The sequence below is a fragment of the Glycine soja genome, chromosome 2 (genome assembly GCF_004193775.1).
Source record: "Glycine soja cultivar W05 chromosome 2, ASM419377v2, whole genome shotgun sequence".
Lineage (NCBI taxonomy): Eukaryota > Viridiplantae > Streptophyta > Magnoliopsida > Fabales > Fabaceae > Glycine > Glycine soja.
The window spans coordinates 2280204-2305134 of NC_041003.1; the positions used below are offsets into that span (position 1 = coordinate 2280204).

General features: G+C 30.9%; 2 protein-coding genes across 2 annotated transcripts; both read left to right on the forward strand.

Moving 5' to 3' along the window:
* The first annotated feature begins 6547 nt into the window (after nucleotides 1-6547).
* On the forward strand, nucleotides 6548-9130 carry LOC114379511 (CLAVATA3/ESR (CLE)-related protein 25-like). Its single transcript, XM_028338194.1, has 2 exons — nucleotides 6548-7347; nucleotides 8379-9130. Exons 1-2 carry the CDS (start codon nucleotides 7079-7081, stop codon nucleotides 8416-8418), a joined length of 309 nt encoding a protein of 102 aa, XP_028193995.1. The 5' UTR covers nucleotides 6548-7078; the 3' UTR covers nucleotides 8419-9130.
* A 10085-nt stretch (nucleotides 9131-19215) lies between these two features.
* On the forward strand, nucleotides 19216-23217 carry LOC114379520 (serine/threonine-protein phosphatase PP2A catalytic subunit). The gene is made up of 6 exons (XM_028338202.1): nucleotides 19216-19735; nucleotides 20833-20947; nucleotides 21692-21800; nucleotides 21875-21952; nucleotides 22369-22560; nucleotides 22686-23217. Exons 1-6 carry the CDS (start codon nucleotides 19483-19485, stop codon nucleotides 22857-22859), a joined length of 921 nt encoding a protein of 306 aa, XP_028194003.1. The 5' UTR covers nucleotides 19216-19482; the 3' UTR covers nucleotides 22860-23217.
* Nucleotides 23218-24931: the final 1714 nt, after the last annotated feature.

The window sequence follows — 24931 nt, forward strand, 5'->3', positions numbered from 1 at the left end:
CTATTTTTTTTTACTTAATTAAAAAATAGATTTTCGGGGAACTGATCTCTTAATTATTTTTTTAGTATACATTTAATGCGTTTTAAAGTCGAATTATGCCCCCAAAATTATCTTATTGACTTCATTGATATGAAAACTATGATAATGAAATATTATTTTAACCAAAATAACTAATACACATAACAATCTAGGTGCCAAAAGTTGTCCTCATGGAATGAAATCTTGAAGTTTCAGTAATTTTTTTTCTTATTTTTTATCACCTCGTTAATGCGTTTTAGAGTCAAATTGAGACCCAAAAGTTATCTTCTTGACTTCATTGACATGAAAACTACGAAAATGAAATATTATTTTAACCAAAATAACTTATACACATAACAATCTAGGTGTCAAAAATTACCCTCATGGATTTTTTTTTTATAAAAGTGTTTTTTCTTTTTATAAAAAATGTGCATGTGCATTTCTATTAAGCAATTTAATACATGAATATGCTAAACAATAAATATTAACTTAAACTCTAAAAATGTACCATTTTTACTAAATCTGACCCCTAACCCTAACCCTTACCCCTAATTCTAGACCCTAAATCTACACCATAAACTCTAACCCTAATATATTAATTGAACCATGACCACTAATCTTAGGTCAGAGATACTTTTGATTTACACTAGTACGTCAGAGAATCCAACATTTTACATCAATGTGTCAGAGATACTTTTGTTTTACACTAGTGTGTCAGAGATACTTTTGTTTTACACTAGTGTGTCAAAGACACTTATGTTTTACATAAGGGAATCTAATGCTTCAAACCCTAACCCTTGGTCATAAACCCTGATCCCTATATATAGAAGTCATATTCACCTTCATTTAACACATTTGCACCACACTTTCTTTCTCTATTACTTTCTTCCAACTTTGCAAACACAATATACAACATATCTTCCTCATTTGTTAATTGATTAGTGCACTACAATGATTAAATAATTAAAACAGATGAAGAGGAGACGTTTCAATGACCCTGCCCAACATTCTTTAAAACAAAGCAAGGTCTCACACTTAAAGCCTTGAAAAGAATAATCCACCAAAGGATCTGACTTCAACTACTGGACCAAGTCTGCGATATTTCATTTTAATACCCACAGCTAGTTGGGCATGAAATGTTCAAGTTTACAGCAGTGCAACTTATTGACGACGAAGACGTCAAAGGTATGATTGTTGTTGTTCACCAACATGAGTTTCTTACATGCATTAAATTGTATGTAAACATCTAGTTACTTACACTTCCCACCTCGAACCCTCAACCAATATCTCATGAATCTAATATTATTCAAATCCCCAGTCCCATGTTTCACATACATCTAATGCAACCCAAGAGACATTCTATTTAACCCAACCATAGGAAAATTTATTTGAACCAAACACATCTTTTTTACTTAACTTCTTTTCGTACCATTTTCCACCAATTTGTTAAACTCACAAAAATTTGGTGTTATTAAGGATCAACCTAATCCTTACTGGAGTACCCTTGCAGCAGGGCCTACTTCATTAACTCAACCAAATGAGTCTGAGTTTACAGCAGAGCCTGACTTACCAAATGAAGAACTCGGTCCCATTAGTAAGGACAAAGACAAAATTTTACACAATCAACCCCAGAAAGATCACGGGAAGAAGTTGAGCATGTTTCTCCAATAACAACCGTACCACCATACTACATGTCACCACACATGCATAACGTTGACCTTGAATATGGTCATATGTTGGATTGCAAAGAATTCCAACATTCGGTGGGGAGTCTCTTTGAAGGGATGCATTTTCAAACAAAAGAAGAAGTACAAAATTCTTCGCAGTAGTATCATGTGAGCAAAGGAGCTAACTATAAAATATAAATATCGAACTCAACAAAGCTAATTGTCATTTGTAATGATAATAGTTGTGCTTGAAGATGCAAGGCAACATACATCCCTGTAAGTAAGAAATGAGAAATAAGAAAACTCTATGAACCCCATACATGTTAAAATTCAGCAATCTCTCAAGATCATGCAAATTTGTCTTATTTGCTCATTAATAAAAACATTCATACGTTGATTGAAAATTATTCATCAACTTTAGTGCTAGCCTTGATAGCACACGTCAAAAGCATTGAAGAATACACTACCATGTACCAAAAAGCATGGTTGTCAAAGAAAAAGGTCATTGAAAACATCTACGACAAATGAAAAAGATTGTTCCATGATTTACCAAGATTGTTGCAAGTTATGTAGGAATTTCTTCCTGATATTGTTGTGCAGAAGGAAAGACTACCAATGCCACCATAAGAAGGTCAAACAATAGAGGATTTTGTGAAATTCTATCGTCTTTTTTGAAGTTTCAGACCGTGTATTAATGAGTGTCAATATTGCAAGTTTGTGATTTAGGTCGATAGAACATGGTTGTACGGTAAGTACAAGGGGACTCTCCTTGTGACAGTTGCACAAGATGGCAACAATAAAATCTTTCTAATAGCCTTTGCCATTGTCGAGGGTGAAATAGCGAAAGCATGACTCTTATTCCTCAAAATTTTAAAAAGACATGTCACTCCATAAGATGGTCTATGTTTGATTTCAAACAAGCACGAGCCAATAAAAAGTGTCTACTCAAGGCGTGATAGTGAATGGATGACATAACATTCTATGCATGTGTTCTGCATTCGACATTGCACATAATTACATGAGGAGGTTCAAAAACAACGACATAAAAAAACTAAATATCAATATGAGTGAGTATCAAACTTCTTTTTCTTCATAGTAAACACCACTTAATTTTGTATTATTAATAATAATTAAAATTATTTTTTTATAACTACTCAACATATGAAAGGATGGAGTTTCAATTCAATCACTACTATAACACTCTAAGGGAGGAGGCACAAGTTGAACTAGCAATTAATTGACTAAGGGAGATTTCGCGAGAAAAGTGGACTCTTGCATGGGATGGTGGCTGGCGATGGGGACACATGACCACCAATCTTGCTAAGTCAATTAATTCGGTACTAAAAAAACACGAACTCTGCCAATAAGTGTGCTGGTAAAATCAACCTATATAAGGTGTAATGCATTATTCAACCAAAGAGGGAGAGAAGTCACAACAATGATTATATTTGACCAAGTTTATATACAAGTACTAAACAAGGTTATGGAAGACGCACAAAGAAAAGAAAACTCTCACACTGTTCTTGAGTTCGATCGATGTGGCACACGGTTCTTAGTCCAGGAGATAATTAACTCGAGAGAGAGGTTCAACCCATTGAAAATTTTACAGTCAGACTGGATGAAAGGTGGTGTGACTGTGGCAAATTCCAAAAAATGCATATTTCTTATTCTCATGTTGTTGCTGCTTATAAGCATGTTCACCATAAGTATAAGAACTACATATATGTATACATTGGAAATTGGCTGCAACATGTACGGAGGATTGCTTAGGAAATTTTGCAACAAAGCATATTAGTTATTGTGTCACGAGCCAAGAATATTCTGCCACGACCCAAACATGAAAAGAAATTCTAAAGATCATCATGTCTCCTCTCATATACACACACCGAAAATGGATATTTAAGAATCAGGTCAATAAAAACAATGCTCTATGTGTTGCATCCCAGGTCAATCAAAAAACAAATGTCCCCACCATGTAGGTTCAAACCAACGACGTTAAGTTTATTTCATATTATTTGTATTTTAAAAATTTTGTTGTATTGTTTCAAATTTAAATATTTTATTCTATTGTTTGTAAAATTTTTTATCTATTTTGTAATTTAAATATTTTAGTTTAATTCAACTTGTTGGTTAAATATGTTTTTTTAATTTCAATTATGTATTTTAATAATCAAATAAAATGAAACTATAAAGGATTTCAACTCTTAAAAAATGATAAAACATAAAATATGCAAAAAAAATTAACAACATATGTAAAATAATATTATTTTCAATTTAAATAAAACATAAATAGAGACAATTAAGAACACACAAAAAATTAAAAAATACAAAAAAAAAAATTAAAGTAAGAAATTGGTTTCTTAGGAATCAATTTCTTAACTTGGTTTTAAAAAAATAAATTAAAAGAACGTAGGAATCGATTTCTAAACGGATAAAAAAAAGTATTTATGAAATCAATTCTTGAGAAATCGATTTTTTAACTAAGAAAACAAAAAAAAAAGGTAAGAAATCGAGGGAAACTGATTTCTCACCTTGAATAATGTTTTATATTATTTAGATAAATAATTTTTAGCTTGTATTATTTATATACTTTTTATTTTTTTATAATTTTTAGGTAAAAAAGTCTTCAAAGTACTGAATTTGAGAAAAAAGAAGGAAGAGAGAAAATTTGAGAGATAGTAGAGAATTTTTTATGTTGTGTGGGCTTTAATCCCTAATAGAGTACTTATATATTGTAATGGTATTCTACTAATTTTGTATTGCAATGAATATCAAAATTTATATTATTATTATTATTACTCTAACATGAATTTGTATAAAGCCAATAATGCCAAATTGCCAATATCAAATTACTCATTTTGTTTCAAAGAAATAATTTTTCCAGCTTCTTGAATGAGCTTTTAGAAACAATTGGTTACCTAGAATTAAGCTAAAAGAAATTTCCACAAGTACAATATTGAATGCACGGGTTAATTTGAAGGCATACTTGTCCTCTTTTGTCATATTAGTAATCATGGACAAGAATATTGAATGCCCACACAATCTAACATGTTTACAGTATGATCTAATTTATTTTCGTTGTTTTCTGTACTTTTTTATTCTTAATTTACTTTTTGTAGCTTTACTTTATTGGTCAAATTAGTGTAGACTCATTGCTCCTTTTTCAATCGCACGTTACTTGTTTTTATTGTAGTTGTGTGTTGTTGTGGCATGTGGCTTAACAAGCTTCAGTCCAAGAGAGAACCAAATATTCCAATTGCAGCTTTCGTAACTAGTATTTTTCTTTTCCCTCTAATTTAAGCATTCGAAATGCTTTCCTTTACTATATAGTATTTACTTGGGAAAAATTGTCGTTGATTGGCGTGTGAGGATTTCATTACTATGCTTAGCAGTCCATCACCAATAATACAGAAAATTTTGATAATATATAATTTATTTCATGACAGTGACAACTCGTGTTATTTTAATATAAAATTGTAAATTCTTGTGGTAGCAACTAATACACATAATATCTATAAGTTTAAGAAAAAAAAATTAAAATTTTAGCGGGCCCCAAAACCTATAGCATAGATCCGTCCTTGCTTAAAGTATGAGTGAGAGACTGAGACTTCAGTTTTAAAGAAAAGATGAAGACAAAAAATGTATTTCTAACAAATATTGTCTAATTTGATGTTTTTAAAATGAAAGAAAACAAATTAGGATGATATAAATTTCATGTTTTAATCTTTTGTTTATTTTTATAAATATTATATAAGTATAAGTCTCTGAATTTAAATATAAAAAATTTACCATCTCTTTCCTTTTATTTTCTTTAAAATATCATTCCAAACATACCTATAAAAATTTTCATCTACATAAAAAAAAGTTTCTTAATCCTATATATGTTTGTTTGAATATAAATACAGAGGAAGAAAATAGAGAGCAGTCAACTAAGATGAAATTATCAAAAATTTTAATGTTTGTTTTAGAAAAAATAGGAATGAATAAAGTTTTTATGGGTCCCACATACAAAAAATATTATCTACTAAAGTGGGACATGTTTGTTGCATTTGATTTTTTTTACTTTAAAAAAACATTTTTAATATTATAAAAAATGAGAAATAATTTTATGTTAAGAAAAATAATATAGGAAAAGGTTAATTTTTTTTAATTTGTATAAAATCTATTTCTTACATTTTATTTATTTATTCCATTCAAACTTCTATGCATCTAGAATTCTAGATAACACATTTCTATTCTATTTCTCTTTTATTTATATCTTTTTAGTTTCTTATCTTTCAATTTTACTTATAATTAAACAAAACCATAAAGAATAAAAATTTGACAAGTTAATAATTTGACATATACAGGGTAAAAATGTTAAGAGGACTATTTTGTATAAAAGAAGCATTACATTAATTAAAATTTATTAAAAACTATCAAACTATGGGTATAACTTGTTAAATAAAAAGTAGAATTTACAAAAATTTATAATTTTTAATAAATTTTAAACAATACTAAAAAATGTATTTAAAAGAGTATATGATTAACATTTCTCTTTTGAATTGACGCATTTTCATGACTAAAACAACTCAAGCTGTCATTTTTTGTAGGATAAGTCAGTGTTTAAAGAGTGTTAATTAAGGAATCAATAATAAAACATTTTAATTAAAAATCACAATAAGAGTGAATTAATAATATCTTGTTTGGAAAATAAAATAAAAACTCTCCATTTTTAATTCTTTTGACCAATGTCATCATGGCATACATATTATATTTTCCATTTTGATCGATATTGTACATGAACTCAAATATTATTCCACATATATATGCTTTCCCCTTCCCTTGTGGGATTCGGGAGGCACTACTGAGAGAGTAACACTAGAAGCAAGGCAACCTATTATTTTCCTTTTACACCATTGTACGTAAAGAATGACAGGATAAGTTGAATCTTTTTGGCACACCGTAGTTGCATGAAAATACACACTCACTCACACCATCAAAGCAAAAGAATTGTGTCGTATTGGGACATCTTTCTCCGTATAAAGCAAAGGGCTTTGCCTCCATGTCACGCTCGATTCCAAACCCCTCTCTCTCTCAGTTCGAGAAAGTGCAACATATAATCCCTCCAATCTATAAAGAAAACCACACACACCCTTAATCCTTCGCAGTAAAAAAAGTTCTCATTGCCTTAACTCCACCACCCCTCTCTCCTCTTCTCTTTCCCTCTTCTTCTTCTTACCCTATTCCACTTCAATTAATCATCATGCAATCATAGATAGCCTTTTCTTCTTTCTTTTCTTTTCTCTTCATCATCCATATGTCATAGACATATCTCTCTATCTTCCTCCTATGACATAAAAATATACAAATATAACACACATAATTAGCAAGAAGAAAACAAAAACTTGCATATGGGTGGTAGTAGTAGTAGTGGTAGTAGTAGTTCTTTCCCTCCAAGTTTCTTTAAAGCACTTCTTGTGGTGGGGCTTGTTTGTCTTCTTGTTTTGGGAAGCTTAGGTAGTGGTGAAGGAACAAGACATCCAACTACACAATGGTCTCAAGAAAGGGTCAAGCATGAACGAGTGGTTGGTAGAGATAAGCCTGTGGACAGTGCAGAATTGGATTTCAACTACATGAGCAAAAGAAGAGTTCCCAATGGACCAGATCCTATTCACAACAGGTTTGTCTACCTTTTCTTAACCCAAATAAGATACACAGATTATATAATATTTTGTTTATCATCCATGTGTGTCTTTTGATTTCAACTTATGTCACTGTTCTTTACTTAATTAGATGTGTATTATGTTTGTTCAACGGTTTCTGCCACCAAGACATGCATTTCTTTTGATAACAAGACATAGTAGGTATATATGTAGTAAGTTTACTATATGATTTGTATTATAATATTGTTAGAAATTCAAGTGTGAAAGAGAAAGAATGTGCAAACTAAGTAAGGAACATATAAATATATACGTGTTTTTGGCTCCCCTGTTCCTATCATGGATATGAGGTCACCCCTGTTACTTGGCAAATATTTATCTTTTTCCCCAACTCAATTTAAAATTTCCATTGGATTATTTTCAAATATAGTAGTATTATACTACTGTTAAGGTGTTTGGTTCCACGTGTCAGACATGATTTTTTAAGTTTACTAAGAAGCTAATAATTTTAACTTCAATGTCCTAGACGTGAGTTTTTACTTCTCAACGGATTTTCAGACATGTTTTCATGTCTCTTGCGAAATAAAACTCATCAATTTCAAGTTTAGTGGTTCCTGCCAAAGTGAAGCTTAACACAAAAGGATGAAAAGCCAACTATGGGGGATTGATTACCATGCTTTTAACTGTTACATTGAATTGTTGATTTAAATTCTTTTAACATGGATACTTCTTTATAATAGATTAATACATATAAAGCCATAAAAAAGAAAGATAACTCCATCTAACAACTTTATTCCACTTCTTAATTAATCATGAGCAACTAAAGTTATTCATGTCATTCGGTTCTCTCTTCATTAAGAAACTTTTTTAACCTTTTCTTGGTTGTCTTTCTTTATTTCTATTAGCACAAGACACAAGCATGCATGGAGTGAGACCTACTATGAAACTATGTCATAAATATTGGTTTCTTGTCCATGCAATTTTTCTACTATAAATTGTATCAATTTGCATAATTATTTTGCTTAAAATTTTGTTTGATAATTTTGTTCAGGAGAGCTGGAAATTCTGGCCGACCCCCTGGCCAAGCTTAGAAGTAACAAGGGAAGCTAGACAAGCTTCAGCAACCATGCAAAAGATGACACAAAAATGTTAATTAGCCATGTACTTGTGAGAGAACTGAGAGTAGCTTCATATATATAAAAATCCCCTGACTCTGACCTTCTTAGAATTCTGTAGCTTGCAAGCAAGGGCTAATCTCTAACTTGCGGAAATTAAATTTGTTATGGGAAGAGTTGTTTGAGGCCTAACGAGGTAAGAAAAAAAAGGAAGGAAGCTTGTCCCACATGAAAAATAACCTCAAAAGATAGTTTGATCAGTTTCTACAGAAACTGCAATTTAGTGAGAGTTTTTTTTTTTTTTTTGTGAACTTAATGTGATGAGAGGGTGGGTGGGGGGGCTAGCTGTGTCACAAATTTCAATGGAATTGAGATCAGTGCTTGCATGTAAAGCAATTAACGTACCTTTAAAGTTTAAAAGCCAAGAAAGATGTATGTACAAGATGTTGTAGCAACAGCAGAAGCCATGCATGCTTTTGGAGGACTTATACAAGTTCTCTATGTTAAGGGGGGAAAAAAACAAAGGGTCTTGGCTTTGGTTTGCTCACTACTATGTTTGGAATTTTCTGTTTCTTGTTTTTGTTTTTTATTATTATTTATTGTAAAGATTAGCCATGAGCTCCTAAAGTAAAAGTAAATTCCACCATTTTAAAGGTGTTGGTGCACCTGTAAAAGAAGGGTGTTTGCATCTTGTGTTAGTCTTTTTCACTAGATTCTTTGGTGGGGATGGTGAAACTGATTGATCTATGGTCCATTCAAACATTTTAAACTGTTATTAGATTCCTATTATCTCGTGGTAACAAAAGAATAGGATTAATATTATAAAATGAAAATGAAAAAAGAGGAAACAAACAAATGGTCTTCAATGTTTTAAAGTGAAAAAAATTAAAGGATGTCAAGAACTCAAGCATTTTTATGGTGTTCTGCTTTTTTCTCGTGTTGTTTTGTTTTGATTGGATTGAGAGGCAAAGAATGTGTGCAAAGCAAGTGAGATTCAAATTGGGACATTTACCAGAAAGGGAAAAAAAAGATAAATAATTTTGAACTTGTGCTTTCTTCGTGAGATTTAAGATTGGTAAACAGCTACTTGCATTTGTGCCCCACCATTTTTTTCTTTCTGTATTTATAGGAAAATATGTAAAAAAAAGCATAGCTTATATAATGCTCATAGTCCCAAGGAAGTTTTACTTTATGAATTTGGGTGTCCCTCTTTGCGCTACGGTCATGACACCAATTGCAAATTAACAAGACCAATATACACGTTCAAACGAGAGATGATATTTGCATATTCATATTTTATACGTCATACTTGTTTCTATCTTTCTCTTCCCTTCTCAAAAATGTCTCATCGTAATTTATAATCCAAATCATTTACGTAAATAGAATGTAACCCAGAAAGAAAGTCAAAGACTCATTTCTTCGTTAATCAGAACTGAGTTGTGATGTCTGGATAATAATTCATAAGCTAAAACGATAAAAGTTATTTTTAGATACAAGAGGTCATAAGTATTAATCGCACTAATATGCTAAGAAGTCAAACTTAACTACTAGTTAACAGGCAATCACTATGTGGGAATTTATTCACACACTTGGTGATATTTATTAAAATTATTTCTTGAAATAACTAATAAATATCAAATGACATAAATAAATATGTTTAAATGATATTTTGAACTAAACTTAAATTTATTTATGGATAAAAATTATCTTTTTTTTTGGATAATTCTAATTTCAATTTTTAAATTAATTTTGAACACTTATACTTTTGTATAAACTATAATTCTATTTGATGGATAAAAATTATCATTATTTAGAACGACCAAAATAAAGATGACAAGAAGAAGGGTTCCAAAAGAAGGGCAACAACTAGTTGGCGAATCACAGTCACTTATAGTGTCGGATGTGTAGATAAGTGGAAGCAAAGAAACTAAAAAAAAAGAAGATAAAATCATTTCTTATGAAAAAGAAAAGTAAAATGTAAATTTAATAAATATTTTAAAGTAAAAAAGAGAATAACATATAAGAAACTAAAAGTCAAAATTCTACTTGAAGAAATGTTTCCTAGTAAACTACTAAAATAAACTTATTTATCAAGTATTATCATGTTTAGGATAATTGAAAATTTTGAATTTCAATTGCTTTTGCATAAAAAAAATTTGTTTGAAAATTAATTTATGTTTAAATAAATTTTTAGTAAACTCATCCAAATAAAAAATAATTTTGATTACAAAAAGTTATAACGATAATCCCTTTAATCCTTGATTTGTCATTTTGATCTCTAGTTTTTTTTAATTTTAGTCTCCATATTTTTTATAAAATCCGTAATTTTAGTATAAACTTTAATTTTACAAACGTTTTATTTAACTTATTTTGGTTGAATTGAATCTTAAGTCTAACATATTTATGTAATGTTGAATAAAAATAATTTAATTAATTAAAATATAGGTATGTACAATTGAAAATTAGATCAAACTTACAAATTTTCTAACATGTAGGAACTAAAATCATGAGAATATAAAGAGAACAAAATCTCCTATAAAAAAATTAAAGGAGAGGCAAAATTTTAATTTAGCCTTCATTATATATACATATAATCAATTATTAAAATAATTTAATTTTCATAATTATCTCAAACATTATATAATCAAACAAGTTTTCAACTAATAATAAAAGTTAAAAATTAGATTAAAATACTTCTCAAAATATTTTTAAGACATGTTAGATAAACTTCTCTATAAATATTCATAGAATTTTTTTTTAAAAAAAAAGTTTCTTTCTAAGTTAAAATTAGTTTATATCTAGTTGTATGATGTGAGGTTCAAAGCACATACACTGTCATACAATAAAAGAAAAACATTGTAATAAGTCAAATTTATTATAACTATTATTTTAGCATGTATGCTGTATAGAATAAATGTCTATTTTTATATTAAAATTTATAATAAATAAATATTTTTGCATTTATAAATTATATTTTACATTTAAAAATAAATAAATTGCGATATAAAATTAATTTTAACTATTGTCAAGTTCTTTTAAAGAATTATTGAAATCCAATTTAAAGATTGAGATAAAATGTGGGTAATTTGAAATGATTGAGAATGAATTATTTTGGTTGGTTACAATATAGTGTGTGAAATGCATATTAAAAGTATTTAATTAAAAATAGGGAAAATGAAACTCTCATTCTCCAAATTATATAATTTAAGTAAAAATATACATATTAATAAAAAGTTGAAGTGTGTCGCACCAACAAAATTTAAGCATATATATATATATATATATATATATATATATATATATATATATATATATATATATATATATATATATATATATATATATATTTGAATAAGACGTTGGCCGGCAAGCATCAAAGGCAAAAACTTGACATTCCAACTATGTTGGCAATCCAAGCTCTACCCATCACATGCTCCAAACCAAATATTATTAAAAAGAAAAGAGTATTACAAGAGATGTTCAAACCAAGGAATAAATGACATGATATTAACTAAAACGATAGTTGGGTAAACCTATTCTATCCCAAAAGAAGATGTTTCTAAGAAAATCTGAAACAATATCCCAGCATGTTGTACTGTGAAACGTGACACCAAAATTTGTAAGATGATCAACACATTCATTACCCTCCCGAAAGATGTGAAAAATAACAAAACTGATGGAACGAGTGATAACCTAGCAATTGAGGCAGTGAGTCCTAAGCCACCAAGGGAACAATTGATGAGAACCATATGTTTGAACCACTAGGGAAGAGTCACATTCAAGCCACAGACAATTCCAACCTCTCCTATGGGCAATCTCAATTGCCTCCATTGCAGCTTGTAGCTAAGCACAAAAAGTTGGGGTAACTCCTAAATGAGTTGAGAAACAACCCAAAGCACTGCCCCTATAGTCACAAAAAGTGCAACCTCCCACACCCCACCTGGGGCTCTTCTTGCATAAATTCTTACTTAAATATGTTTTAATTATCTATAATATACTTTCTTTTTCCAGTTTACTATCTATTTTTTTCATTATCTGACATTTTCAAAATTTTATTTTTGGTATCAATTGTTAATATAAATTCGTTAAATAATAACGTGATATCCTATTAACTTATCACATCATTACTTAATGGATGATGTGACATTATATTAGTTTGTTATGTCATAATTTAATGAATTGAGATTAACAAGTAATTTTTTTTGAAAAAGTCATATAGTAAAAAAAATAGATAATGAACTAAAATCAGAATATAATAGATATATAAAAAAAAAAGCATATTTAAGCCTAAACTTTTGTTGTTGTAAACTGCTTATGATTCGGTTGCCACGCCTATAAATTCACTCAACCCCTTAACTCTATTTTACCCAGCAATCTTAATTGTATCTCTTTAACTCTGTATACTCCCAATGTCCTTTCAAATATTTAATGTGTTCTTTCGCCGTACTTTTATTTTTGGTAATTAAATCATCTTCTATATCAATGGTAGTATATTAATGCATGTAAGATTTTTCTTTTCTAATTGAAATTTGATTTTGAAAGTCCACACAAGATTTGTAGGCTAGCCGATAGCCCACGCAATATAAAAATTCAGATGAAAACAACTTAAACCAAGTCAAGTCAAATAAGTTTTCTTCAATAATGTTGACTTATTCTTTATATTTTATTCAGTTATTTAGGAAAGCAATCGGGTGACATATTTAATCTGTAAGAGATTAATTTAATGAGAACATTTAAAGGATTGAAGTAATGGTAACTTCTCTTAAAAAAAACAATGAATGTAACTTTGCAAGATTAATTTGAAACTTTTCTTAAAATAATTCTAATATATTTATCCAAGCCAAGGCATCGGTCTACTCAGATAAAAGTGCAAAGGCCCAAGCCCAGTAAGAAGCTTCCATTAAAATAACACTGTTCTAGTCCAGTTTAGCTAAAGTTTTGAACAAAAATGTTTTGTTTTGGCACGCTAGAACCCCTCCCATAAAACATCAAAGCAAGGACAAAGGCTACCGTGGACCAGTTTCACAGGTGATTTATGGTGGATCATGTTTATTAACCGTTGAATTCATCTAAGATTCACAATCTTATCCTGCGTCCATTGCACCAAATTAGCCCTCAAGACAGTCTCTTCCTCTTTCGAGGCCAAACTGCCATAACCTGCAACGCCGGACCTCCGTGAGCCGCTTTGACATCTTCGCCGACGCCGACGTGTCTTGCTTCTCCTGCCATCAATTCCCCTTCCTGTGTTGTAACTTGCGAACTTGGAAAACCCCTCCATGTGTGGCTTCTGTGATTTGCTAACTGAGATTTTGGCTTCTTGGAAGTGGATCTGAACAGATCTGCAACTTTTTTTTGCTTGAACAAAAAATCGCCGCTGCCGGAAATTGTCTTCAGCGGCGATGCAAGGTGGTCCCGAGAGGTTGATGGAAAAGGAGAAAAAAGAAATAATGTAGAGTTGAGGGTATACAATAATAATGTGGGGATAAGATTAAACTAACAGTCAGGATTTGTGGGTGCACCATAAATCTCACTTGCGAGGGTGATACACCCTAGACGTCTTCCAAAATAACTTTTTTAGGTATAATATATTTTCAAAGTAGCAAATGTTTTTTAAAATATTTTAATTATTTATCAGTAATAACAAAATATTAATGCGTAAAAACATAAATGTTTATTGTTTTTGTTTTAAAAATCTTAAAAACTAAATTAATTAAAATTATTATTTGAATGATGATTTATAGATATCTTATTATACTTCATGTTGATAGAATACAATTAAATATTTCTTAAAATGATTAAAGATACTAAAAAAATGTACTACTTGCTAAGGAATGAAAGAAACATTTGACTCAATTGTCTCCTTGTAATTTTGACTTAGCGGAACCATTTAAGTTTAGTTTTTTTTATTTTCCATTCTAAAATTATCCAATAACAAGTTATATAAATTATAGGCATTATTTTACAATGATCCCTCTATGTTGAATCTTATCATCTTATGCATATTAGTTGGACCCTCAATCACTAGGTTGACTCTAATAGTTTAAATTAATATGTATTTTAAAAAAAAATCAGTTAAGGAACAAAAAAATATTAATAATATATTTCAACAGTTTTCATGCAATTTTCAATAAATTTTATTTACTTATTAACTTTTTAATTAATATGTTTAAAGTGGTATTAACAAAAGTTTTAGTTTAATTTATTTGATATGATGTTACCGAAACAAAGTTGAATTAGTCCGATGATTTCTTTTTCTTTTGGGTACTTAGACGATTTCTTTTTTTAAATCAACTACATCGTTATTGTCACAATTAATTTATGAATGATCTTACAAACGAGTTGGCTTCTCAATTAACATTGTTCTAAGCCAATAGTGGTCTATAACTATTAAGTACATAGTGATACTTACATGCAATACCTGTGACCTTTGTAAACATAAAAAAAATACGTGTAAGATATTTTTTTTATATTTTAATTTAACATAAATGATAATCGTAAAAATAATTTTAGAATAATATTTTATTTTTTATTATTAAAATTTACTATATAAATTGTTAACCTTTACATAAAATTATGGTTAAATATAAACTTTATCAAACTTAAATTATTGTACATTATATTTTTTTTCGTGTAATATGCATATTGTAAAATTTACGTAGACATTTAACAAGATTTTATCTTATTGTTATATATATCATATCAATGAATAAGATGATAGTAATATAGTAAAATGGGATAAATCTTATTGAATCTTTGTATAAGAATGTTTTACGTTTGAGTAAATTAAACTCAATAATAATTCTTAATTCTTTTACTAATGTATTGTAGTCATTTATAATATAATATACTCCTTGGTCTTATATAAGATTTAAGTTTAAAATGATGTTTGTTTTTTTTTTATAAGACTTAATTTATAATATTTTTAACATTAATTATTTTTAAACTAAAAATACTTTTAGTTAAAAGAAGAAATAAAATGTATTGATAAATCATTAGAAAAGAGAAAAGTATTAATAACAAATATAATTTTGAAAAAAGTTAAAAATTTAAGATAAATTAATTCCTATAAACTAAATTAACTATTTTCTTTAATATTGATGAATTAGGTAATCGAGTTTTATATATAGAAATAGAGAGAGTAAGGTATAACCAATTGTACGTGACAATAAATCATCAACAATGATTTATACAAGTGATAGCGACTTGAGTTTCTTAATCAAGGGGTCCAAGATTCTGTTTGACTCTTTGAGTATAAAATAAATTATTTTAGAAGGATAATGTTAAGAGAAGAGTACCCATCTTATATATTCAAGATGTTCGAGAAAGATTAATCATTACTTTCAAAAGAGATTATTTTGTAAACATATAAATAATGCTTTTTTTTTTTACTAAATAATACTTATCTCATTTTATTATGAATCAAATGTTTAATATAAGAAATAAATAGAATAGAAACTAGAGAACAATGAATGAGTATCTTCATTATCTTGTCTCTTAACAAATCATATTCCATGGCATGAATAACTAACTAAAATTTTCTATACTCCACAACAATGTTTTTCTATTCTATCAAGTTCTTACATGCAGAATTTATTTTGTCAACTACCATTTTACAAAACTTATAGCATTTCATTGATAAGCAACGATTCAATACACCTAGTAACATGATAGAAAACTGAGAGACTACGATAAGATGGATGGTGTCACTCTAGACAACCTATGAACAACACTATTTCCTTGTCTCTTTACAAAAGATTCATTTAAAACAAAGATGTTCCTACACTATTGAATAACAGAGCCTATGTCAGACTCATCTTTATCGAACTCTTCAAATTGTCTACTACCCCTTTACACAGTCCATCTCAAAGATAACATTAACATACCCTTTTGCTTGCATAAAATTTATAACTTCTAAAAGTCCCCAAGCCTCTCCTAGCTGGGCGTCCATGCAAGGCATTTTAGTCTCAGCTCTTGCCATCATTTGTCTCCCTCGCTCATCCCTTACGCAACCAGGCTCAGGTGGTATCCAATGTAGCACTTGAGAATGCTGAACCATTGAGTAGTGAGATGGTTCACTCCTTCTAGCCTTGTTCCAATTATTGAAAAACATATTTGTTCTATGGAAGACTTCCTCATTCGAAGCTTCTTTCTCCTCCCACAGCTTACCGTTCCTTCGTCTCCACATACTCCATAACGCCATAGATATTCGCTGCTGTAGAGAAGTGTTTACTGACTGCATAAGTTGAAAAAATAGTTGCCCCAAATCATCCACTCACAACAGCAAATTCTCCACTTGTTGGTGGATGTTTAAAAGATCCCAATAGCCTACATTAACATGGCATGAGGCAAAAATGTGACAGGTGTTCTCAATATCAATGTTGCATAGAGGGCATATAATAGGGAAAGACACTCCACGAGTACGTAGCTTACTTCGTGAGGGAAGCAAATTTCTGCACATTCTCCATAAAAATAGTTTAACTCTAGGGGGCACATTAATATTCCAGAGCAATTTCCAATCTCATTCAACTTTCAGCTCATCATAATTTATAAATTTCTTCATAATCATATGATAAGCACTACAGACAGTGTACATACCATTTTGATTAAGAGCCCGGATGCGTGAATCTCCTTCTACCATAGGCAAGAGAGGTGTTCTGACAATAACTTGGACATCTTGTGGTGATAAGATGTGGCTGATAGTGTTAATGTCCCAACAATGGTTGATGGGGTCAATAATACTAGAAACTTTCATGTCTTGCCCTACATCCATCATAGGTGTTATAACACAAGCATTGTATTCCCTATGAATCCACGGTTGTCCCCATATGTGAAATCCCTTCCGTTTCCAATTTTCCATTTAAATCCCTCTTTCAAGAAAATAAGCTTTTCCAGACAAAAGATGGATTATGCCCTAAGGTAGCACCCATGAAATCCCCCCTTGGATAGTATTTAGCTCTGAAGACACGTGAAGGCAAAACATCATGCATAGATAAAAGTCTCCATCCCTGTTTCCCCAACATGGCCAAGTTAAAGGCATGTAAATTTCGAAAACCCATTCCACCATCACTCTTTGATATGCACATTTTCTCCCATAAAACCCAATTGATACACCTTATGTCTTTCTTGCACGAACCCCACCAAAAAATTCATCATAATTTGAAGCTCATTCCCAAGAGATTTAGGGATAAAAAAATACTCATGCAATAGGTAGGGATAGATTGGACCACAAATTTTAAAAGAAATTCTCTACCAGGATAGAGAGTGTTTTACCTTTCCAAGAGTTGATCTTATTCCACACTCTTATATTTGATAAATTTGAACACAACTCTCCAATTTCTTCCAATAATAGATGGGAAGCCCAAGTACTTGCCACTTCCCATTCCATCTCGAACCCCAAGAAAAGAGGTTATCAAATTCCTCACAGCTCCTCCAACATTCTTACTGTAGGCAATTTTAGATTTCTCCAAATTTATCAATTGCCCATAAGCTAAGACATATTCATCAAGAATTTTATTAACAACAATAGCTTCTTCCTGATTAGCTTTGAAAAAAAGAAAGCTATCATTTGCAAACAAAAGATGAAATATTATATGAGTCCCTCTACAAATTTTTAACACCATGTAAAATCCCTCTCCTTTCAGCATCTTTGATCAAAACACATCGAGGAAAGGAAAAGAGAAAAGGAAATAGGGTCACGTTGAGGAAGCCCCCTTTATGGTGTGATAGGGCCAACAACTTCCTTTTTAATTATCAATATTTCTCATCAATAGTTTAAGTGTAGATCGGTCATTAGATTTTCATTAAGTGGAGTATTTGTTCTGTAAAAAAAAAAAAGTGGAGTATTTGTTAAATTCATATGTCATTTATTGTTTGGTTTGGATATAACGGTGTTTGAAAGTCTTTTTTGAATTGACATATATTGTATTGAATTATTTTATTTAACACTTTATGCTGATTTTTACAATCAAATTACATATTACGAAGATGCTAAATCATTTAAAGTAGAATAAATAATTATTAAAATAATATTACATGAATTAATAGTAAACTAATAACATTTTTTTTATAAAAGATTATTAAAATTATATGTTCGTCGAATTACATACATAATGAAATGCGAACTAAGAGTAACTTAAATATCTTTCATAATTAACATACAAAATAAGAATGTATTGTTGATAATATAATTTTTTTTTACATTTACATTCAATCACAAATACTATAGATCAAACTGGTCAAGATAATGTTGCTTGGTCTGGTGCGGCATCAAGAGTCTACTCCTCATCTTCTGCTTATGAATGGTTGGCCAAGATGGATACCTCCTCAACTTGGAATCCTGTATTGAGGTTCCCTATTCGTGAGAGTGGATAGTTATCTCTCCCTTAGTTTATGGCCTTAGTTGTCTTTTTTTCTTTATTCCCATGTACCAAAAAAAATCACAAATACTATATATAATTAATTTTTTATTTATAGTAATTATCTTAAAAATTATATAATAATAATTTTTAATCAAATTGCAATAAATAATGCATACAATCATTCAATAATTTTTTTGACCAAATTTCATGTCATTTGATTTGCCTTTGAGTTTCATTTTGTTAGGTTCTGGATGGCAGGCTCCCCCACCTTCGCGGCAATTTCCCTCTTCCTTTCTCCCGTTCACATATTAATCAATTCAATTGAAAACATGTAACATAAAAAACTAAAAGAAAAATTAGTATTTGTTTTTGTAATTTTCATTTTTATTTTTTAGGTCTCTATTGTTTTTGTGTACCGAGCGAAACAAAGAAAAAGAAAAGGACAGAAACAAACACACACACACGGAGCGCGGAACCAAATGAAATGATTGAGAAGAGAGAGCGAAGAAAAAAAAGAGAGCCAAACCAAACCTTTCCCGAAACGGTTCGTTTTGCCCTTCTTCGGAACCCTCCCTTCTGCGCCGCTGCTGCTGCTCCGGTCGCCGTCGGCGACTCTCCGGTAACCGAAGACCACTGCCGATCCGTCAGAAACCTCGGATCTCGGATCTGAACGAGCGAAACGATGCCGTCTCACGCGGATCTGGACCGGCAGATCGAGCATCTGATGGAGTGCAAGCCTCTGCCGGAGGCCGAGGTGAAGGCGCTGTGCGATCAGGCGAGGGCGATTCTCGTCGAAGAGTGGAACGTTCAGCCGGTGAAGTGCCCCGTCACCGTCTGCGGCGACATTCACGGCCAGTTCTACGATCTCATCGAGCTCTTTCGGATAGGAGGAAACGCTCCCGATACTAATTACCTGTTTATGGGCGATTATGTAGGTCAGTTTTTTTTCCTCTTCTCATATTCTCTATCTCTCTTTTCCTTTTCCTTTTGTTTAATTAATTAATTTCGTTAGCTGAATTTGATGTATGTAGGGTTTGGTTATTGTTTATTTATAATTGAATTTGTTCTATAGCGTGGATTTGAATTTGAAGATGGAACGTCCGTGTGTGTGTTTTGTTGAGTTTATGCTACGGTTGTTGTTTGGTGCTTTTGATGCCGTTTTTAAGTGTTAAGAGACTTTGAATAGCGTTTTGCCTTTGTTGATGTTTTCATTAGCTGGTTATATGGGTTTGGAAAGTTAACTGCTACGGAGGGGTCTGGTTGTTTTGGTTGAGGGGAATTGAAAAAAAACTGACTACTAGTTGGTTGCGTGTGTTTTTTTTAGGGATGTGCTGTCATCAACTAGTTTGAATCGGTTTTGTTAAGGCTTTTGTATGTGTCATGGTTGTTAGTTTTTGTAGGTTATTACTTATCATACTAATTGGTTTATGCTTGACTTACTTGTCATGTAAACTGTGAAATAAACTTGGTTATTTGTGTGTGTCTGGGTTTTGTGTTGTCTGTTTAACATGATTCTGCTGTTGAAATTATATAAACATCAATTTTTGAGCTCCTTGTTTTGGTTAGGGGCCGAACTAGCATTTGATGAAAGTAAAATTGATAGGTGAAGCTTGTTTTTTTCCGTGTTGTGTGTTTAACATGATTCTGCTGTTGAAATTATATAAACATCAATTTTTGAGCTCCTTGTTTTGGTTAGGCGCTGAACTAGCATTTGATGAAAGTAAAATTGATAGGTGAAGCTTGCTTTTTTCCTGCTCCCCTGTCCGTTTTATGATAGAATGATTGGCATGTGTCTGTGATAGAATTTTGCTAATGGCTGGTTTGGAATTGGAAAAGTGATGACAGAAAAGAAAAAATGTTATCAAACTGTGGATGGACAAATAAAATTGAATGTCGGTGAGAAGTCAAGGTCCTTGAAAGTCCGTTATCATCCTTTTTTTATCATGCTTCTTTTGATGATGTTCAGATTAGACTTTTTTGCATATTTGGGAACTGCTATCATTTCCTCATGGTACTGGCAAAAATTTTGTAGATCGTGGGTACTATTCAGTGGAGACTGTTACGCTTTTGGTGGCCTTGAAAGTTCGTTACAGAGATAGAATTACAATCCTTAGGGGAAATCACGAGAGCCGTCAAATCACTCAAGTGTAAGGACATTTTCTTCTCATTAGGTGTTTCTCAAAATAACTCATTGTAATTTGTGTATGTAAAGATGTTTCATGTTTAAGCAAACATTTTAGTATATAATCTATCCTGCATAAAGCTTGAGCATAAAGATTGAGAATAAGTTTAGGATATGCAGTCTCGATTCCTATATTCACTGGCTTTATGAGAAGCCCATGGGTTCCATATATCTCAACATTCACAAGTGGTTAGCATAGGAGCAGCAGTTTGACTGTGATAATACTATGGCATTCTTCTTTTCCTTGGAGCATATTTTCTTAGTATCAGGTCATTATAAAATATTAATGACTTAGTGCACTAATAGATGCATTTTGTTCTAATGAGCCTCTACAGTCCAACATTCTGACTGCTGAGGTTAGTATTATAGTCATTTTTCACTACATGTGGAAATAGTTGTGACTTGTGAAGAACATGGCGACTGGATGATGAAATTATACTCAAATTGAAATGGACCTGGTACATGGCTGCCAAGGGTTGGTTAAATAAAATGTTACGGCTAGCTTGTAATATGCATCTGAATGAATGAGTAGACATGAGTTACATGGTTTATGCTTATGAATGCCAATTTATGAGTAGTTTGTGAAGGGATGCAATAAATGGGAAAAATCTCTTTGAACACAAGAATTGCAAGGAATTTTAATATTTTATTCTAAGAATGTTTTATTTATTTGCTTACCTCTTTGTCTATATCCTTCACCTGCTTTCAGGTATGGCTTCTATGACGAATGCTTGAGAAAGTATGGAAATGCCAATGTCTGGAAATTCTTCACCGACTTGTTTGATTATTTACCTCTGACTGCCCTTATTGAGAGTCAGGTTTGAGTTAAATATGTTGCACAATGTTTCTTTGACTGCCTTATGCCAGTGTCTAACATCCTTGTATGTTACAGATTTTCTGTTTGCATGGAGGTCTCTCACCATCTTTGGATACACTTGATAATATCCGTGCCTTGGATCGCATACAGGAGGTTTGTGTTTTTAAATGATTATTGCAAGCACTTGCAATTATGAATTATTTGATATGCAGAACATTTTTTATGCAAAGTATGATGATCTTTTTGAGTTAGAAATCCTTTTTTTTAATATGGTCTGGGAAGTAATTTAATAATTTTTTTTTGTGGTTTGTAATACTTGTTTTTCTTTTAAAATGTTTCATTCTGTCTAGGATTTGCAACGATGTTTGCTTTCTCTTTCTATTTGGTTGAATTAACAATTGTTTTTTTCAGTCTTTCCGGGTGCTTTAGGCTTTTTAGGATGTCTCATGTTTTATTCCATTATGGAATTTCATTTCTGTATATACCTCTTGTCTAAAACTATATCGACGAAATTAATTGTATTTCTTGAATCTTGCCTGACAAGTGACAACTGTAACTGTGCAATGTAGGTTCCACACGAAGGACCAATGTGTGACCTCTTGTGGTCTGATCCAGATGATCGCTGTGGTTGGGGAATATCTCCACGTGGTGCTGGATATACATTTGGACAGGATATAGCTGCTCAGTTCAATCATACCAATGGTCTATCGCTGATATCTAGAGCTCACCAACTTGTAATGGAAGGATTCAATTGGTGCCAGGTGACTGACTGATCTAATATTTTGACTCAAGTACTATTAACTATTAAGTATTGGTTTTTTCATTTTAAGGATACCCATTACATTATATGTATTGATATTGATTGTTATTTTGATGAATCTTTAAGGACAAGAATGTGGTGACTGTTTTTAGTGCACCTAATTACTGTTACCGATGTGGGAACATGGCTGCCATACTGGAAATTGGAGAGAACATGGATCAGAATTTTCTGCAGTTTGATCCAGCTCCCAGACAAATTGAGCCCGACACTACACGAAAGACGCCAGATTATTTTTTGTAACTTCATATATCTCTTTGTTTGTAGCTACTGCTTTATGCTGTTACTGTAGATGTGTCTTTAAGGAGAGAAGAGTTTCACTGTTTAAGTGGACGGTTTTCATCAACATAATTCTTTCTTTTGGAGTTTGTCTGCTGTTGCCGCCGCTGCTGCGGTCTTATTTGGACAAGAAACAAATAGAAATTGACACAACTGGTGTTGTATATTTTTGATAGGAGGAAGCGGCAATAGCATGGTATATCATGTTCTGTAATTTTTTCTTAAATTAAATCTCAAGTTAGAGAGCAGATTTTTGGGTTCTGACCATCATGTTCATTTGAGACTGTTGATGGTGACAAATGCAGGTGCTGATTGTTTTTCTTTTTCTTTTTTCATTATCGAATGATAATATGATGATATCAGGGGTGGAGGGTTGAGTGGAAATGGTTGCTTCGAGACTCGAGGAATAGGGAGCTGAGGATGTGCTTGTTTTTATTTTTTTTCCTGGAGCACATTTTATTAGTAATTATCAGCTTTTTCAAAATTCGGATCGGACCAGTCTGTTCAATCGAAAACTGGTAAGTTAACAACCGAAGAATCTCATAACCTGTCAAACCAATGTAGAGAACCCGTGTTGAAACGGTGTTTTTAGTTTTTTTAAATTTTAATATTTAATCTATAATATTTTAAAATATATAAAAATGAATTCTTATATGAAAATTATTTTATCAATTATTATTAATTTTTTTATCTTATGAAACATATAATTTAATCATTTATACTGATTTATAATTTTTTAGATCCTAATTTTTTTTGTTGTAGAAATTAAATATTATTTTCACGTTTAGCACCTATAGTTGTGGATGGAAATATTATTCTGTACTTAAAATATATTATGTTGTAGAAATTATTTTTATTTAAATCTATGTAATTTATTATATTAAGATATTATTATTTAATAATTTCCGGAACGGTTAAATCTTAAATTAATGTCTTTACCGGTTTAATAATTGATCCGATTTTAAAAATCCCGGTAATTATTATTAAAACATTTCTTTGTTTTCTATTTTTAAGATTTTGTGAAGAAAGTGATTGGGAATATTTTTTTCTTCACAAAATTATAAAAATAAACGAAATATAAAGTGAAAAATAAATCAAAACCACCTAAGGATATATTAGTCAATTTTCCTTCTCATTGAGAAATAGAAAATGGACTGCTTGCTTGAAATTTAATGAAATGGTTTTATGAGAAGCCAAACGCTTATTTATCTTTGCATTTGTATAAATGTTACTAATTGAATGAAGTTTTTCATGTTAACATTTATAAATTTAATGCATATTTGATTTAATTTATTTTACCTTTTTTTTATTACTTTTGAAATTTTATTTTATTTATTTTTTGTTAGCGACTCACTTTACAATACTTATTATTTTTGGTTAAATCTCATTAAAATTATTAAATAAGAAGGGGGATTTCACAAAATTCTTAATAAATTCCAGTCGTTTTCGCTATTATTTTTCTTTCTGAGAAAAGGAAATGTCAAACATGCACTTTCTCTATCAGTCTCGTTTTAACTTATATTCACCACCACTTCGGTTGATATTAGAGAAGCAACTTTTAATTTGTACCGGTTAATTACTTTTTTTTGTAAGTAATAGTTTAAGTGGTTGAGATAATTTTTGCAATATTAAGAGTTAGAGTCCATGTGATAGTATTGTAGGAGGGTTATCATAATGTCCTAATTAAGAATTAATTTACCCTCGAAAGATATGAAAACTCACGATATGCGTAAGGATTAATTTTGCAAATTTCCTAAAATTATAATGCCAAAACTCAAAATGAAAAGATCAGAAAAGATTATGCAGAAGGCCAGTAAAGAAGCAGGATAACTGAAGTTGCTTTCTGACATTGTGGTCCTTTCCATTTCCCGTGTACAATAAAGGCAATAATTTTAAATTAGTCTTAGAAAATAGATGTGTTCAAGGATTGGATTAATCGAAAAAATTCATCCAATCTAATTACTTTAATTTCTTAATTAATCATCAATCAGTTTGATTAATAAATCCAATCCAAAAGCCGATTGGTTTTTGGTTTT